The 17893-nt window shown below is 41.8% G+C and overlaps 2 protein-coding genes across 10 annotated transcripts in view; one reads left to right on the forward strand and one right to left on the reverse strand.

Moving 5' to 3' along the window:
- The window catches only part of RAB8A (RAB8A, member RAS oncogene family), a 20625-nt gene continuing 2732 nt past the window's right edge, over positions 1-17893 (forward strand). For 2 of the 7 annotated variants that reach the window (XM_019484743.2, XM_019484744.2), the window contains exons 1-8: positions 2-159; positions 318-378; positions 561-621; positions 1143-1220; positions 2139-2228; positions 4664-4729; positions 5901-5951; positions 17558-17657. In XM_019484743.2, the coding sequence (XP_019340288.1) occupies positions 36-159; positions 318-378; positions 561-621; positions 1143-1220; positions 2139-2228; positions 4664-4729; positions 5901-5951; positions 17558-17657 (631 nt within the window). In that variant the 5' untranslated portion in view covers positions 2-35. Of the gene's footprint in view, positions 160-317; positions 379-560; positions 622-1142; positions 1221-2138; positions 2229-4663; positions 4730-5900; positions 5952-7406; positions 7987-8235; positions 9037-17557; positions 17658-17893 lie in introns of those variants that run through there. The other 5 variants (XM_019484745.2, XM_019484746.2, XM_014603472.2 and 2 more) reach the window with 4 other exon arrangements.
- The window catches only part of CIB3 (calcium and integrin binding family member 3), a 21720-nt gene continuing 11973 nt past the window's right edge, over positions 8147-17893 (reverse strand). Inside the window, exon 6 of one of the 3 annotated variants that reach the window (XM_059719790.1) lies at positions 8147-11977. In XM_059719790.1, coding sequence (XP_059575773.1) covers positions 11962-11977 — 16 coding nt within the window. In that variant the 3' untranslated portion in view covers positions 8147-11961. Of the gene's footprint in view, positions 13054-17893 lie in introns of all 3 variants that reach the window. The other 2 variants (XM_059719791.1, XM_059719789.1) reach the window with 2 other exon arrangements.

Below are 17893 nucleotides of genomic sequence, written 5' to 3' on the forward strand. Positions count from 1 at the left end.
CGCTTCCGGAGGGGGCGGGGCGGGACCCGGGGAACATGGCGAAGACCTACGATTACCTCTTCAAGCTGCTGCTGATCGGGGACTCGGGCGTAGGCAAGACGTGCGCGCTCTTCCGCTTTTCCGAGGATGCGTTCAACGCCACCTTCATCTCCACCATCGGTCAGCGCGAGCGCGGGGCAGGGCCCGGGGAGAGGGGCCGGAGCTGGGGGTAGGGAGCCGGAGCCGGGGCAGGGGCAGGGAACGGGGCCGGGGCCGGGGCAGAGGCAGAGGCAGGGCCCGGCGCCGGCGCAGGTACTTACACTGCGGCTCCCCCCCAGGCATCGACTTCAAAATCAGGACCATCGAGCTGGAGGGGAAGAGGATCAAGCTGCAGATCTGGTGAGCGCCCACCTGCCTGGCGCCGCGGCCCCCTTGGCTGCGCGGTCCGTGGGGGCGCGGCTCGGCAGCGGGCTGGTGGAGGGGCTGTGCGAGAGCGCGCCCGCGCAGCCGGGGGCAGGCTGCTGGCGGCTGTCCGGTCAGGAGACGGGTGCGCCGTTCTCATGCGCTAACGTGTGTTTCAGGGACACTGCCGGCCAGGAGCGGTTTCGAACGATCACCACGGCCTACTACAGAGGAGCCATGGTAAGGGCCGTGCGGGCTTGGACCACAACTTAGGACTGTTTGTGAGCATCCAGGGCTTGTCATGGAGCCTGTGTGACCGGTCCTCGTTGAACCGCGCTCGACCACATGTCCCTTCTGGCCGGGTCTTCCATCCCTTAGTAGTGCAGTTGGTGACGCGAGGAGACGGGTGACGCGGGAGTCCCGCAGTCAGAATGCCGATAAGACTTGCTACGTACATCCGTGTATAAAGGCTTGTTAGTGAGAGATGAATAAAGGACATGTCTTGCCAAAGAAAACCCAAGCTGCAAATAACTTTAATTATATCTAGCAAAATGGGTTAGTTTAGCACGTAGGGGATTTTTCTTTCCATGACACTGTCTCTGGCAAGTTAACTTGGCTTTAGAAGTAATGCGTGCATTTGTTTTTGTTCCGTTCAACATTGACATAACGAGTTACGTTCTTTCTGTACTGGGTTTATTTAGCATCCTTGCTGAAATAAGCATTAGTTAAAATTAACTAGTCAGGTTTTCTTTAATCTATAGGGCATCATGTTAGTGTATGACATCACCAATGAAAAATCATTTGAAAATATTCGGAATTGGGTCCGGAATATCGAAGAGGTAATTTCTTTGTACCTTTTTTGTTTTTATTAGTATCTACAAAAAATATAGCTTCCATGCAGACTTTGGAAAAATAGCTGGAGTTCACATTTTACGTTCGTTGTCTACTTGTGGTCTGAGAGAATCTTAAGGAGAGTGGGAAGGAATGTAATTTTCATTTTTGATGCCAACTTGGCAACCCTTTCTGGAATTTACTGCTAATAATTCACTCTATTCATATCTGAGGTCAAGCTGGACAAACCATGGCCTTTCCTCTTACTTGGGTATTTTAACTGATAAAGGTTTCTAATTAACAATATTCTAACTTGGGAGTGGCCAATCTGCATCATGGGCAGCCTCTGTGTGCAGTATGCAACACGTTGAACAAGGGACACGGGGCCACAGGCAGAAAACAGAGCAGCAGATGTGGCAGGGGGGAATTTTATAATTCCAACTTTGACAGGTTCAGAATGGGGAGAGGAGCGAGTACACTGGTGGGTCTCAACATTTTGAGACTTAAGGCACCACCCCTTCATAACTTCTGTGAATTGAATGACACCCCATTTCAAAAATTAATTTAATTTATTACAATGTTTACCCTCTTTGTAGAGGGGTTGGGCAATGGGGGCAGGGGAGCAGCCAGGCAGGGAGAGCCTGCTCTATCGGCTTGCTTCCTTCCTCACGCCTGGACCCTGAGCCTTCTCTTATCTACTCACATCTCCTGTAAATGATCTTGCAGCTTTCTGGGGTACTGCAGCATGCTGTTTGAGAATCACTGGATTAGGCTGTGGTCCTGGCCTGCCATCCTTAACTGTGTACAGAACATAATGTTCTTTTTTAAGATATAATGTGTATTAATATGTTGGGTAAATGTATTTGTAAGAACCAGCAAATGATTTACACAAATAATTCTTAGTATTAAACCAATTTCCATTACAGCATGCATCCCCAGATGTTGAAAAGATGATTCTTGGAAACAAATGTGATGCAAATGACAAAAGACAGGTTTCCAGAGAGCAAGGAGAGAAGGTAAGCACTGCAGTCTACCTGCATCCTGCTCTTAGCGTGGAGGCCATCTTGTGTTTGGGTACAACCACTGAATCCTGCGAGCTTCTGAGCTTCCTGGAGCTGGCCTCTGACTCTTTTGTTGTTCTCAATCTCTAAAATTCACTTTAGATGCAGACCCTGTAACGTATCTGCCCTCAACCCTGGAATCTCGGGTGTAGCACTGCTGAGCTTGTAATTACTTAGACATGTAACCATTTTCCAAGCCCAGCTGGCTACGGAAGCTCGGCCTTCTTAATGTTTTGGGGTCAACTTGGTAGTAAAAAGGAATGCAGATTTAGCATGGGAGTTTCTTAACTACAGACCTTTTTTTTTTTCTTTTTAATTGTATCTGTGAAAAATAAAATTCTGGGCTGCTTACAGATGAGATGTAAAAAACCAAACCAGTGCTTTATTTCCAGCTAGGCACACCCCTGCACTGAGTGCAGCACATGCCCAGAAGAGGCATCATGTAAGTTTGCTCTGGCTCACCCAACATCTGTGTAGATCAGGTGCTTCAGCGGGGCTTCTTGGCGCTTTTATCTAATAGCTCATTAAATCATCTTTGGATAAAAGCGCCAAAAAGCCCCACTGAAGTGCCTTATCTATACAACAGTAAAGCACTGGGTTTTGGGATTTGTTTGTTTTTGGCTTGTTTTTTGGGGGGGGAAACGGCGGGGTTGGAGCATAGTTTCCACATCTGTCAGCACCCCTGGATGCAGTTGCCCTTTAGCTTCACAGCGTGCAGCTTAGATTTGATCTGAGTCTCTGGGCTGGGTCTTTTGGCTTGGTCATCTTGCATATGGCAGTAGAATTGTGCTCCGTTCTTTAGGGGAACATCTCTTTTCCAAAAAAAAAAGTGCATGTTGCTCTTGTTACGTTTGTGTATTTTTGCAAAGAGAAATTCCAGATTCAAGTTAGTAGTACAGTATTCCAGGAGGAAGGAGTAGTTCCAGGCTGATTCTATCTGGCTGCTCCCTTACGGACTGTTAGAGAAACTGTGCATTAGGAGCCATGCTTAAACAGATGCTCTCATCCACAGAGATTTCAATTATAAATAGTATTCACACAAAAATGGAATTAAATCAACAAGCATACACCTAAAACTGTTTCAGTGAAAACAACAGTGGTCTTTCTTTTATTCATTTTTATTTCTAGAGCTAACATTTGCAAGATTGATGTGTGATTCACTAGCAGACAATCCTTCTGGATCATGGTGTATGCATGACAGGTCACCAGGACCTTCAACATGTATGCCTAGGTAGCCGTATGGAGGAATGGAGGCTGCCTAGACCTTCCATTTCCCCCTCTAGACCATTGAGACAGAACCCAAAGGCCAGACCAATTCCACATGTTCCATTCCTCGATGGCTGTAGTTATATGCACATCTGGGAATTGAACACTGGACTCCTGTGTGGCAGACAAGGATTCTACCACTGAATTACAACAGCAGTGTGTGATTTGGGGGGGAACTGTAGCAAGTGTGTGTTGTTATAGGAAGGCTAAAACAATTCTTGTTTTAGTATAAATAACTTATTTCATTTACTCTTTTAAGTACAGCACTGTAAAATAACATACAACAAAGCCTCCTACTACCTAAATTCATCATCTTTAAAACTGATTTCTCTCCCCGCCCCCCATATTGTTGAAAATGCGATAGAGAAAATACTAGCCTGTATAACGAAGTTCTATTTTCCAGGCATGTTAGCAAATGTTTTTGCAATCTAAACACTTATAAGATTAGTTAAAGGAAGAAAATCTACATTCTAAAGATTGAGAGGCTTGAAGATTTCCCACTTTGCTGCCGTGCAACCAAAAGGGGTACCATGGTACGCACAGGTGGAAAAGACTCCCGCTTGGTATTTCTCTTGCTTGCCAAAAGGGACACAGAGTTGGCACTTACTCTGTCAAAACAATCTGCAATATCAGGCAATTAATCGCACCAATTAGAAAAAATAAAACCCTCACTCTTAGTGCCTATTTTTACAGGTTTTGTTTTTCTAAATCACATTCCTTATGCAAAAACATGAAATCTGCCTTAAATCTTTTTCATTTATTTAGGTATCCTGTCAGGTTTGTAATGTCTACAATTAAAAAAAAATGTGCATTTAAAAAGTGACCTTAAATACAGTGCTATTAATATTTTAAGAAACATCGCAAGTTAAATCAGTGTAACGTAGTTGAAGATCAGTTTTATTTAAGGAGAATTTTTCGTGAACTTAAAAAAAAATATATATATATATTAGTAGTATTACAGCATCAGTAGTTTTTCAGCAGCATAAGAAGTTCGGCTTAAAGCTGCAATTCTGCTTTCGCATTTTCCTGCTCAGTGCTACAGTAGGTTCTGTTTTAAATGCAGAACTAATACTAGGTGTGGCCCAAATCTAGCTAACTAATGGCACATCTTTATTTTTGTTTAGCTTGCTGCCAGTTTTGGAATTAAGTTCATGGAAACCAGCGCAAAAGCAAATATTAATATAGAAAATGTAAGTACTGAGACTTTCTTTTTCTGTAGGCAGCTATTCTGTTTAGATTTGCCCGAGAGAGCAGTATGAGCACCATTCTTTTAACTACGCACAAAGTCCTATCCAGAAGTTACTGGTGATGGTTTTTTCACTGATGTAATCTACCTTGTGGAGGTAGTATTCAAAGAACATACCATGCTAAATGGCTTTACTTAAAATGTGTAGTGTTTGGATTGAAACGAATCATAAAGCCAGGAGGCAGAATTGGTACAAAATAAGCCAGATATGTGAGAGTGAGTGCATGTTTCTATTAATACTTGGGGAAAATTTCCTAGGGAAGAACACTTGGAGGAAGCAGGTAAGTGGGATAGAAAACAAATCAGGGTTATGGCAGAGCAAAATGGTTCTGCTCCCTCCCCTTTGCCTCTCTGCAACACCTAGCTTGTGAAGTGTGCAATAAAATCCTGCTATAGCTCTACAGCATGAGATGGGGTGATAAGGGAAAGTGGTTTGGGGGATTGAGGCCATGGATGGGAAGACCTGACGACGGTAGAACATTCTAAAATAGTATGTTATTTTAAGTGCTAGTTAAAATGATATGATTCTTACTGTTATGGCTGACTTTATCAGTAAGAACGTTGTATCAAAGACGACAGTTTCTGTCCTGATAAATGGCTTGCTTGGCTGAGGCCACTCTCTGCTGCCCTAGGGAATTAAATCTGTCACCTTACCATTTAAATATGGCAAGGATGTTTTAGGTGGTATTTTGCTGCAGTTTTTTGGGCCAATGAAAGTTTCACTTGGGAAGCGTCTTGAGATGGTGGCGTACATTAGTATCTTTCTACATAGCAGGTATCCTGTATTATACTGACACCAAGTCATCCTCAAGTGAACTGCAGTGCTTTGTGCATCAAAGCAGTGTTTTGTTGTCTAAGTCTGGATCGACAAGAATCACCCCACGCACCTTTCCTAGTTAAAATCTGCTTTATGTGAAAAATATCTGAACATTTAATTCCGTTTTAAAGTGCCAGATTTTAACCTGTTGTTAAAGGCACTACGTGACATCTTACAGAAGTATTACCCTGCTGTAAAAGCTGACTTCCAGCTGTAGTTCTATGAAAAAGCTTTTGTTAAACAAAATACTTAACACTTAGGTGTCTAACAAAAACATTTCTGTATACTTTACTTGTAGGCTTTTTTCACTCTTGCAAGAGATATCAAAGCAAAAATGGACAAGAAATTGGTGAGTAACTAATAGTACATATAAGTCATTTAAAAGGAAGCACCAACTACAGTATCTGTTTTGACTACAGCATCTATTTTTGGCAGGTTTTTTTTCAATTGCAACACAGTGGAGATAGTAGAAACTGTACCTTACCTTGCAACCAGTTCAGGATGAAATCTGAACACACAATGATGGTTTTAAACCCCAGGAATGAGTTGTGCCTGGGTTTAGAGGTTCTCTAAAGTGACCTCTAACATTTGCTTGACTGAAAATGTGGTGAGACACAGTCCAGTAATGATCCTCATTCTTACACTCAGAATCACTGAATCATAGATATTAGAAAGAAGGGAGGCCCAGCAGCTGGTGTTACATGCCCAGTATCCTCCAGAACACCATCTATTCAACCTTAATCCTGGGACCAGCTATTATTATCAAATTAGTTCACACTGTGCATGGCTAAGATCTGCCCTCATATAGCAGACGAGACCTTATGGATTTTGTTCTTTTATTTATGAAACTAAAACACACCTGGTTACTTTCATTAAGCTGACTCCTCAGTGCGTAGTTTGGTAGCCACCATCATCTATCAGATATAATTGGAACATTTGATTTTTAACAAGACATGCAGGAGTCTCACCTCAGTAGTTTTTGAGACCCTTTAGGACACTGGTTCTCAACTTTTTAGAGTCACTGCACCTCTCTTTTGAACATGGCACCATCCCATGTTAAGAACCACTGTTGGTGCTACTTCAGCTTAACTTAGCATTTCACAACCTGGTTCTGCTGCCCCTGAAAAATATTGCCCTGTGCTTGCTGCACAGACAACCTCAGAAGGACTTTGGCAACGTGTGCGCTCCTGCCATGGCCAGGTCAAACTGCCCTGTACACACTCTTGCTGGATGAAGACTGTGTTCAGTTTAAGGCTGAACAGGAGCTGTCTCATGCTGTGCAGCTTATGCTGGTCTGACCCCTCCTGTGCGCCTCCTGGAAATAAGCGTGCAGGTGAAACCATCCTGTGTGCTTGTTTCCAGGTGGAGTTGGGGGGGCTGGATTGGAAAGGGCTACAGCCAAGCCAGCTCCTGCCTGCTTTAGGGTGATCACAGCCCTCGTGAAGCAGGAGTGTGCAAAGAGCAGTTTTTTTGACTGGCCACTGCCACTATCACAGCAGCACCTACATCACAGCACCTCTGATGAGGGCTGGTGGCATGCCCACTGAGAACCACTGTTTTAGGAGTAAAGAGAATATGCACAGTCCATGTTTGTTTGAGCCAAATTTAGCAGAAAGTATTTTTATTGTGTAATACATTGGCCGACCCAAGGTCTGTTGAAGTCATTGGAAAAATTACCGTGAATTCAGTAGGCTTTTGAATCAAACCCCTAGTTCTGAAAAGCTGAGATGGAAGGTAATCATTAATCACACTAGATGCTGTTAAGTATAAATAAATAACCTTTTTAAATTCTTTGCATCTTTAGGAAGGCAATAGCCCACAAGGCAGCAACCAGGGAGTCAAAATCACTCCAGACCAACAAAAGAAAAGCAGCTTTTTCCGATGTGTTCTTCTGTGAGGGACACTGCCTTAATTTGAGCATCTGCTCAATTGAACTGGACTGTGCCTGTTCTGAGTGAGATTTCCTCTATCTGTGGATTTAACACCTTTCGACATACCCTGTCACACTGTGACCATCAAAATAAGACCGAAAAAAATGTTTATTTTAGTAATTGTCTGATTCTTCAATTTTGGAGATGAAACAAGCTTATTTTTGTCACATTGCCATTTGGCATCTACATTGTTTAGTGGAGGGGGTACAGATCAGATGCGACCTGCGATAGCACCTTTACTGACAGGCTTCATTCTTTGGGATGGGGTTTATATCTGTAATGTCTAACATAGAAAATTAAGTTATGATCAAAATAACTCTAAATGGCTTTACACTGAAATGCCAATATTAATGAACTAATTATGTGTACATGATACATGTGCATATAAATGTCTGTAGATGCATATAGAACAATCATTTTGAAACATCAAATAAATGCACTTCTGTAACATCATGGGCATACACGTTTCAAAAGCTATGCAGGAGGTGTCTGCATATCCCTCATTTGGCTGCCACAGAACATCCTTTGTCTGCCTATCTCTAGTTCAGTTCCTAAGTCTACAATTAAAATAAAATCTCTTCAAAAAGTTTTTGAAACCAAAGCATGATGTAAATATTGTACATCCTCAACATGAGGCATTTGGAGAGAAGCTTTATTTTCCTGTGGTAGATATGACCACACATAATACATTTGATTATTTAGGTATCTTTAACTGGAGAGAATATTTTACATCTGTGCAATCTACCTGTTGGAAATACAGGCCATGGTTCAGATCTGTAGACCACTACATCAAAAATCACATCATCATGATGGACAACATAAGGTGTGTGTTTTGTGCATGGTTCTTTTTTCCTTGTTTAATTTCATAGTTGAGAATGACCTCAAATCTCATAGAATTGTTATTTCCAGTTTCTAAAAAACAGAAGGTATCAAACTGCATTCCAATCATGCATGTACATGTGCACATTTGCTCACATATGCAAAAGCACACTGCCTACACATACTTCCTGAAAATTCATGTTTATAAATGACATTTTCTTCCTGCCCTGCAGTGGTTACTTTACAATTTAAAGCAGCAGTGAACTTCTTGAATTATGTGTAGCAGTGTAAATACTGGGATTTAAGAAGCAGGAGTTGACTCTTAAAACTATACTTCTCTATAATGCATATTTTATTCTTCCAACACGGTGCATAACGTTTCAGTGAATAGAATTTAGTAGCTAACTAATACAAGTTATTATGCAGCTAGTTGCTTTCAGGTTATTGGATATAAAAATCAATTTTCCCTAATTGGATTGGGGGAAAAGACAAGTCTAACCTACTTGGAAGCCTGCTGTCATCGTCAACCACTCGGCATAACAGTAAAATAGTATATTTGGAAAGAATGAACATATTGGCAATGTTCTGAATCTCCCTGGAACTGTTAATGTGCTTTGCTTACCTTGACAACTGCACCTAAAGGGAAATGATTAAAGTTAATGTTAAAATTAGTTAACTCCTTTATACTGTGTCCTTCAAATTTGTGTGAATATGCCCCAGCCTCATTTCTTGTAATAGTACTTGCAAGTCCTAGGTCTGTCAAGCAGCTTCTGTATAAAAAGTAACTCTGTAGGTATAGGTACCTAACAAGAGCTCTGTCAGGCTCAGATTGAATACATGAGGAAGAAACTTCATTCTTTGTTATGTCTACCATGTAACTGAAAGTAAGTTTACAGCTAATGGCATATAAAAGGGTTTTCTTTCTTAGGGCTAGTGGATTGAATGTTTTAAATGAGCTGTCTTGTTCATTAACAAATGTTTATGTACCAAACTGTTCTGCAGAAAAATCTCTCAGATTTTTTTTTTTTTTTTTTTGAATGAGTTTTTTTTGGTGAATGTGTGCAGCCATCTTCTGCAATGGGTCGAGATGGTTTTAAAAGTAAAACAATTCAATCATGCCAACATATTTAGGGACCCTTTCAGTCTGTGCATTTAATGTTATAGCTAATGCAAACTACAGCATAGGCAATAAAGATTTTTTTTTACTCTGTATATTTTGTACACTTGAGAGAGAAGGAGTTCAGTGAGATACAGGAATAGTTTTGATAAATATATTAAAATGTTTAGAGGCAATGGTTTGTGTGGATGATATCTTTTATTGGACCAACTGCATGGTTGGGATAGACATAAGACAGGCTTTCAGATATCACAGTACCCTTGCTCAGGTCTCTGGGAGAGAAGCAAACAGCAGAGCTAAGTAGCAGATGGAACAGAAGCTTGTGTAAAACTCCATGCGTAGACAGAAACAGGATGTAAGATAAAGTATCAGGTAGCCAACAGAAAAAAGAGAAGCAGTGAAAACTTGACAATGGAGGAACAAAGTCATTCAGGAGGATCAGTATCACCAGTGAAGTGCAGAAATTTAGCAAGTATCAGCTAGATCAGTGGTGGGGGGCAACTTTTTTGGCAGACATGCCACAGATTACCCACGCACCCTCTCCAAGTACCACTCCAATCCCCTTCCTCTTCCCTGATCTAGTACACTTTCTGCTTCCTGCCCCCATCTGTTACTGTGCTGCCTGCCCCCTCACAGTCTTCTGTGTGCCCCACACAGTGGTTGCCTATGCCACTTGTGGTACACATGCTCCAGGCTGGCCACCCTTGAGGTAGATTATAATGGACCATGAAATCATTTTCTGTGCTAAGTCCCTGGTGCTGAACATGTTTAGTTTTTGAATTGGCCGCAGATAATAAATGTTCACCCTCCAGTATCAGCACACCCGGTGGTATTGGATGTTGCAATCAATGTGTGTGTTTGTTTGGCAGGTAAGTGAAAAGTAGCTGGTAATCCAATATGCTGCACTACTAGATGGTCTCTTACTGACAGCATCCATCTTCAAATTAATTGTGATAAATCTGGGAGGGCAGGGAATATTTACTTGCAAATAGGAAGGTTTGAAGGATGGAATTCTGATCTTCACTATGCATATTATTGATACTAAGATAGCCCTCTTTAAATTAAAATTTTCTTGTGCCATGCCCTCCCCATGTGAATATCCTTTTTTTACATTTATGTTGGTGGTTGCACATGTTTATATGTCTATTTAATAGGATTGTGATTTCCTTTTCATAATGAAACCACTTTCCTTAACGAACAATTATTGTTGCCTATTTGGTGGAAGTGTTATCCAGTTATTGCAAATTTTATGTTAACATGAGTGCTATGAAAGCATAATGACCAAAATTTGAGTTCTGCTACATCAAGTTTTGGAACAATGAAAAATGTATTAGACTTCCTAAGAGGAATAAAGTGCAAATGAGTATCTTGTAACTGTAAGAATGGTTTAGTAACAAGGTTGGTCTTACTTCAGAACCGAGTGGACTGCTTCACTTTTTATTATTTTATACATTCCCTTGTTCTGAGCACCCTGTTTTAGCTTCTTGGAGAAACTTGTCATAATGTCTGTTAATTTTGCCAGTTCCACCAATAGCATTAAAACTACAAATCTTGCAATTTAACTGACTTCTATATTAAATTATAGCTGTTTTGTTAAATACTGTTTGATTCAGTCCATGACTTCAGGTGCTTGTTTACTGCACCATCATTTTAAAATCTAATTAACAGGATATGAAATAACTTCATAAACTGAAATTAATATTTGAAATCAAAACTTTAGTTATGCACCTGATATTTATAGACTAATTACCAACTTGGTGCTAAATTTCATAAAACTGTCCCCCAGTAGTGTTGTGGAAGATGTCATTCCAGTCAGTCTCCACTTTGTTACTGGTCTTTCCTTTTTGCACTCCCTTCTGTTTTGTAATATAACCCTGTGTCCACCTCAGTCTGTGTACCTGACATGTCAAAGTAAAAACTGATACCTACTAACTCAACAACAGTTGGTATTTCTTAATCATAAAATGACTTTGTTTCAAATTTGTAAATAATAGGACTACAGACTTCCATGCATCTGCTACTGTACAAAGTACTGGTTCAAAAAATTATTCTGTAACTAAATGTATTAAGATGGCATCAATATGTAAAATCTAGTTGCTTATAATTGCAGGAAGTGAACCATGATGAGTATATACAAGTATCTGTGGTAAACTGGGTTTTGTTTTTTGTTTATTTTATGCCCAAGAAAATTTCTCACCCAAACACCTCTCCTATTACTTAAAGGTATGAATTCAATATGGCCAAGAGAAACTCTCTTTTTAGGTGTCCATTTCAGAGCACAGGGTTCTGGCACCCAAACCTTGAGCCATCATCATCATTTCCCCCACCCCCGCGTACCTTTCCTCCTGCATAATTCTCACCTGCAGGCCAGCATGCTTATTGCCAACAGTAGCAGCTCTGCTGCATAGATCACTGAATTACTGAAACTTGTTTTGCTCCTTCAGAGTGTTTAAACAATCACATTCTTCTTTCTTTGTCTGACATCCCATTAATTATCCCACTGGTTGCCTATAAAATAGATTAGAGAAATTGGTGCTTTACATTTCCACTGTATTTGACAACACAATTTTAATTTATTTGCAGTATATGGTAGTATTAGAGTGATGTTGTAGCTATGATGGGCCAGGGATTATGCAAGAGGCAAGGACTTCTTAGGGTGAATTCTTTTATTGGACCAACGGCATAGTTGGGATAGAGTTCGACAAACTTCTGAATGCAAGACATGCTTTGTCATTCTTCATCAGGTCCTGATGAAGGTGTCTTGCATTCAAAAGCTGGTAGTAGGTCCAATAAAGGATGCCACTAAAAAAAAAAAATCTTATCTATTGCAATATCTGGCAACAATACAGTGCAATTAACATATTATTGTCAATGAGTTGAAAAAGTGTTATGAGATAATCAGCTACAAATGATACCAGATCCTGACAACCAAAAATAATGATGTGCATATTGGTAAAATGCAAGATCATGTTTTGCAACCCACAATAAATATGCCCGCTCTTTCATCGTGTTACAGCTGCTGCTAGTCAGTAATGACCAGTTGCTCCTGAAGGAAATCACGGTTATGTTACACTTGTTTCATAGTGCTTAGGGTTGGAAGGGACCTAAACAGATCATCAGGTCTGACCTCCTGCCCCAGGCAGGAACAGGTGCCAGGGCCATATTGCCCCAGCCAAATATCTGTCCAGCCTCCTCTTGAAGACAAAAGAGGAGGAGCTTATTTGTCAGCATTAGTCTTAGCGTGCTTATCTGTGGATACTGATAACATACCTTTCTTATTTGTATTCAACACGTATCCTTTTTTGAGCCTGATAACACAAAACCACTGTCCCGCACCCTGCCTTGCTCTCCACACCGCAGTTGGAAGGCTCTGATTTCCCAAAAGGCAGCACAGTCTCTTGCTCCAGCTGGAATAACTGTAAGTCTCAATTATTATGTTCTTCGTTACCTATTAAGGAATACTGTAGTCAAGGCCTTAAATAGATAAGCCAAATTCTTAAACGATCGGAGGGAAAGGAAACAGTTTCCATAGCTAGCTGGAAGTTGTTCAGTGACAGTAGCCTTTTACTGTGGCAGCAGCAGCCCTGCATTCAGAAACAAAAGTGTAAAACTAAGTAAGGAATTTTGGATGTCCTGCAATTGGTCTGAGAGGTTGCCTATTATATATGGCATTGTAAAGAGCTTGGTCAAATCCAGATTCCTGGTGCAGCATACATGCTAATGAAGAGACGCAAAGAACAAAATCTGTAATATAAAGGGACCGTTTCCCTGGCCACCTGCTGCTTTGTTGTGCATCCATACCAGGTGCCCTAACTCTCAGCACTAGTAAGGAGTTGTCACGACACCTGGATATGGAATAGACCATGCTATTTAACAAACTCCATCTATTAAATACTGAATTTCCTTATCATGAATCCTCATTACTGTACATGAGAGCCTTTCAAAATGCTTTTCCACTTGAGCTGAAGAGAGCCTTTAATTTGCATAATATAGTTGATGGGGTAGATTGACTTTAGCAAGGCTATTGATACGGTCTTCCACAACGGTTTCACAAGCAAGCTATAAGGAAGTATGGGTTAGAGAACTAGATTGTAAAAAGGATAGAAAACTGGTTGGACCGTTGGGCTGAAAGAGCAGTAATTGATGGCTTAATGTCTAGTAGACAGCCAGTATCAAGTGGAGTGACCCAGGGGTCAGCTCTGGGTCTGGTTTTGTTCAGTATCTTCATCAACAACCTGGAAGATGGGATGGAGTGCACCCTCAGCTTGCAGATGTCACCAAGCTGTGGGGAATAATAGATATATGCTGGAGGGAAGGGCTAGGATTCAGAAAAAACCTTGACAAATTGGAGGACAGGACCTAAAGAAATCTCATGAGGTTCAGTAAGCAAAACTGCCAAGTCCTGCACTTAGAACGGAACAGTCCCATACATTGGTACAGGCTGAGGATTCCCTGGCTAGGCAGCAGCTCCCCAGAACATGACCTAGGGGTTATAGTGGACAAGAAGCTGAATATGAGCCAGCAGTGTGCCCTTGTTCCCAAGGAAGCCGACGGCATCCTGGGCTGCATTAGTAAGAGCATTGCCAGCAGATTGAGGGAAGCAATTATTCCCCTCTATTCAGCACTGGTGAGACCACATCTTGGAGTCCTGTGTTGTTTTTGGCCCCCCACTACAGAAAGGTTGTGGACCAACTGGAGAATCCAGCAGAAGGCAATGAAAGTAGAAGTCTGGGGACATGACTAGTGAGGAGAGGCTGAGGGAACTGCGTTATTTAGTCTGGAGAAGAGGAGACTGAGGGGGGCGGGATTTAATAGCAGCCTTCAACTACCTGAAAGGTGGTTCCAAAGAGGATGGACCTGGGCTGTTCTCAGTGGTGGCAGATGACAGAACAAGGAGCAATGGTTTCAAGTTGCAGCAAGGGAAGCTGAGGTTAGATATTAGAAAAAGCTTTGTCATTAGAAGGGTAGTAAAGCACTGGAACAAGTTACCCAGAAAGGTTGTGGCATCTCCATCCTTTGAAGGTTTTTAAGACCCAGCTAGACAAAGGCCTGGCTGGGATGATATACTTTGGGCTGGTCCTGCTTTGAGCAGGGGGTTGGACTAGAATCTAGATGACCTCCTGAGGTCCCTTCCAAGCCTAATTTACTAAGATTATTAAGGCCTATTATTGTAGGCCTTAAGTAGTTCAGGGATAGGATTGTATAGGATGGAAACAGACATTTTCTGACAACTCATTTGTGCTGCCATCTTTTTTTTTTATGGCTGCAAAATGGAAGCAAACACATGTTGCTATTTTTTGTTGTTCCACAGGAATGGAAAATTAGTGGTGCGATAAAGGTAGTAATAGACGCTTCCACTTTATTGCAGAGAACATCAATTAGCTCTGTGTCAGGAGAGCAGAGCAGCCTGAGATGCTCTCATTCTCCAGCCATCCTTGGCAGGTGCTCAGGGGGCCTGAAGGCCCCCCAAGTCCCTGGAACACCTGCCTTCCTTGCTTGTTTGCAGAGCAGCACCCCAGGGAATCCCAGCATGATTCTCCATAGTGGGAAAGCAGAAAGATTGCATTGCTCCTCATCCTGCAATGTCAAAAGTGAAACAAGGGGTGACATGTTTTGTCCAGTGAAGCGAATCAACTGTGCTTTGTTACACCGTATTACAGCTGACCCACTTCACTTGGCAACATCGTTTTCTAGTTATAGAGTTACTTGTATTTGCTTGATTGTAGTTTGGCTAAGAAATGAATGGGCAAAGGAAATGCTCAGGCAGGAGAATTTCATAAGGTGTGAACCACTTTAGAAAACTCAAGAAAGATCGATTGAAAAAATCAGAGTAAAGGTTGCCTCGTACATTTAGTGGTTTGGTGATAGTTGAGGCTAATTTTAGAGAAGGTAAATCGTATATAGGGAATAAGAATAGATAGATTAATATTAATTACAGTACCACCTATTGGGAATACTTTTTTATCTTTTTGCCCTATTTAGTAAGCTTTTTTTTTTTTTAATACTTTAGCCAAGTCATAGTATTTAAAAACCAGGTCCACTTTGGGATTTTTGCTCTTCAGTCTTGAACCACAGTTCTTGTTGAATTGCCCACTTGCAAGGATACCTGGTTAGAGCTATTTAGCAATGTGCTATTTGGAACCTAGGTATGCAGGTCCTTTCTGTAATAGACTGGCCAACCAGGCAGAGGCTTTTCTAAGATGTTATGACTTGGCAATTTTAAGATGAAAATGCTACAGTACATAGTATTTGTGCCCAAAAGCTTGGCAAAGAACCATTTTTCCAACTATTTGGTTGGTCTAATAAAAGATATCACATCTGCACAAAGAACCTTGTCTGCCTATATCCTTAGATCAACACGGCAACAACCGTAATCAGATTGTTATGCCTTTACATAAATGTACATACGTAAATTTTAATTGTTTGCTTGATATGCCTTGTCTGTACTGTTGTTATATTTTTTGTTATTAATTTTTCAATTAAAAGTTTAAATATTCTTATAGATTCATAGATGTTAGGGTCGGAAGGGACCTCAATAGATCATCGAGTCCGACCCCCTGCATAGCAGGAAAGAGTGCTGGGTCTAGATGACCCCAGCTAGATACTCATCTAACCTCCTCTTGAAGACCCCCAGGGTAGGGGAGAGCACCACCTCCCTTGGGAGCCCGTTCCAGACCCTGGCCACTCGAACTGTGAAGAAGTTCTTCCTAATGTCCAGTCTAAATCCGCTCTCTGCTAGCTTGTGGCCATTGTTTCTTGTAACCCCCGGGGGCACCTTGGTGAATAAATACTCACCAATTCCCTTCTGTGCCCCCGTGATGAACTTATAGGCAGCCACAAGGTCGCCTCTCAACCTTCTCTTGCGGAGGCTGAAAAGGTCCAGTTTCTCTAGTCTCTCCTCGTAGGGCTTGGTCTGCAGGCCCTTGACCATACGAGTTGCCCTTCTCTGGACCCTCTCCAGGTTATCCGCATCCTTCTTGAAGTGCGGCGCCCAGAATTGCACGCACTACTCCAACTGCGGTCTGACCAGCGCCCTATAGAGGGGAAGTATCACCTCCCTCGACCTATTCGTCATGCATCTGCTGATGCACGATAAAGTGCCATTGGCTTTTCTGATGGCTTCGTCACACTGCCGACTCATGTTCATCTTGGAGTCCACTAGGACTCCAAGATCCCTTTCCACCTCTGTGCCACCCAGCAGGTCATTTCCTAGGCTGTAGGTGTGCTGGACATTTTTCCTCCTTAGATACAGCACTTTGCATTTCTCCTTGTTGAACTGCATCCTGTTGTTTTCTGCCCACTTGTCCAACCTATCCAGGTCTGCCTGCAGCTGTTCCCTGCCCTCCGGCGTGTCCACTTCTCCCCATAGCTTTGTGTCATCTGCAAACTTGGACAGAGTACATTTGACTCCCTTGTCCAAGCCGCTGATGAAGACATTAAAGAGTATCGGTCCAAGGACCGAGCCCTGCGGGACCCCACTGCCCACACCTTTCCAGGTCGAGACCGACCCATCTACCACGACTCTTTGGGTGCGACCCTCTAGCCAATTCGCCACCCACCGGACTGTGCAGTCATCCACGTCACAGCCTCTTAACTTGTTCACCAGTATGGGGTGGGATACCGTATCGAAGGCCTTCCTGAAGTCTAAGTATACGACATCCACCCCTCCTCCTGTGTCCAGGCGCTTTGTAACCTGGTCATAGATGATTATGTTGTGAGTTAGCTTTTTTAACCTTTCTTGGTTCTCAGAATCCACCTGAGGGTCAACAGTGGTGAACAACTAATTGTCAAGATGTTAATAAGTGACTCATCAATATCTGGACCACAAAAAATAACTAGAGCCCAAAGTCAGTTGGTCTAGTATCTATTTGTTACAGCACCTAAATAAAGTACTTCAACTACCTTTTTTAACCTCTCCCAAGATTTGCATTTTGTTGCTTTACCTGGTGATGCAGTAAAATATGTTTGGTTAAAATGTCCCCTGGTTACTGTACCTTGTAACTTGACTATCTTATTCGGTTTGAATAAATTTGTGTGTTTAGATGCAAGGCAGTGGCATAATGACTTTTGTCCAATTTTTATGTGCAGAGAAATATACTTCCTGGAATTAACTGTTTTACCAAGGAAACTCATTGGTGCAAGCCCCAAGCCAACACTAACCTGAAAGGTAAAACACTCCTGAGAAGAGGTAGGATATGAAAACAGTAACATTTGCAACACTTTGAGGCAACATATTGTGATATTTTATATTCAATGTGTGTGCACATTTTCCCAGCAAACTTGGATAAAGCAATTTAATGAGTCCTTCCCCATTACTTGTTTGACACTTGACAGATGAGGACCAGCCAAATGGTTTGTTATAGAAATTATCTGTACCTAAATGTGCTGGCTCTTACATGACTTGCTTCTGCAAAGTATTACTTA

Source organism: Alligator mississippiensis, chromosome 16 (genome assembly GCF_030867095.1).
Source record: "Alligator mississippiensis isolate rAllMis1 chromosome 16, rAllMis1, whole genome shotgun sequence".
Lineage (NCBI taxonomy): Eukaryota > Metazoa > Chordata > Crocodylia > Alligatoridae > Alligator > Alligator mississippiensis.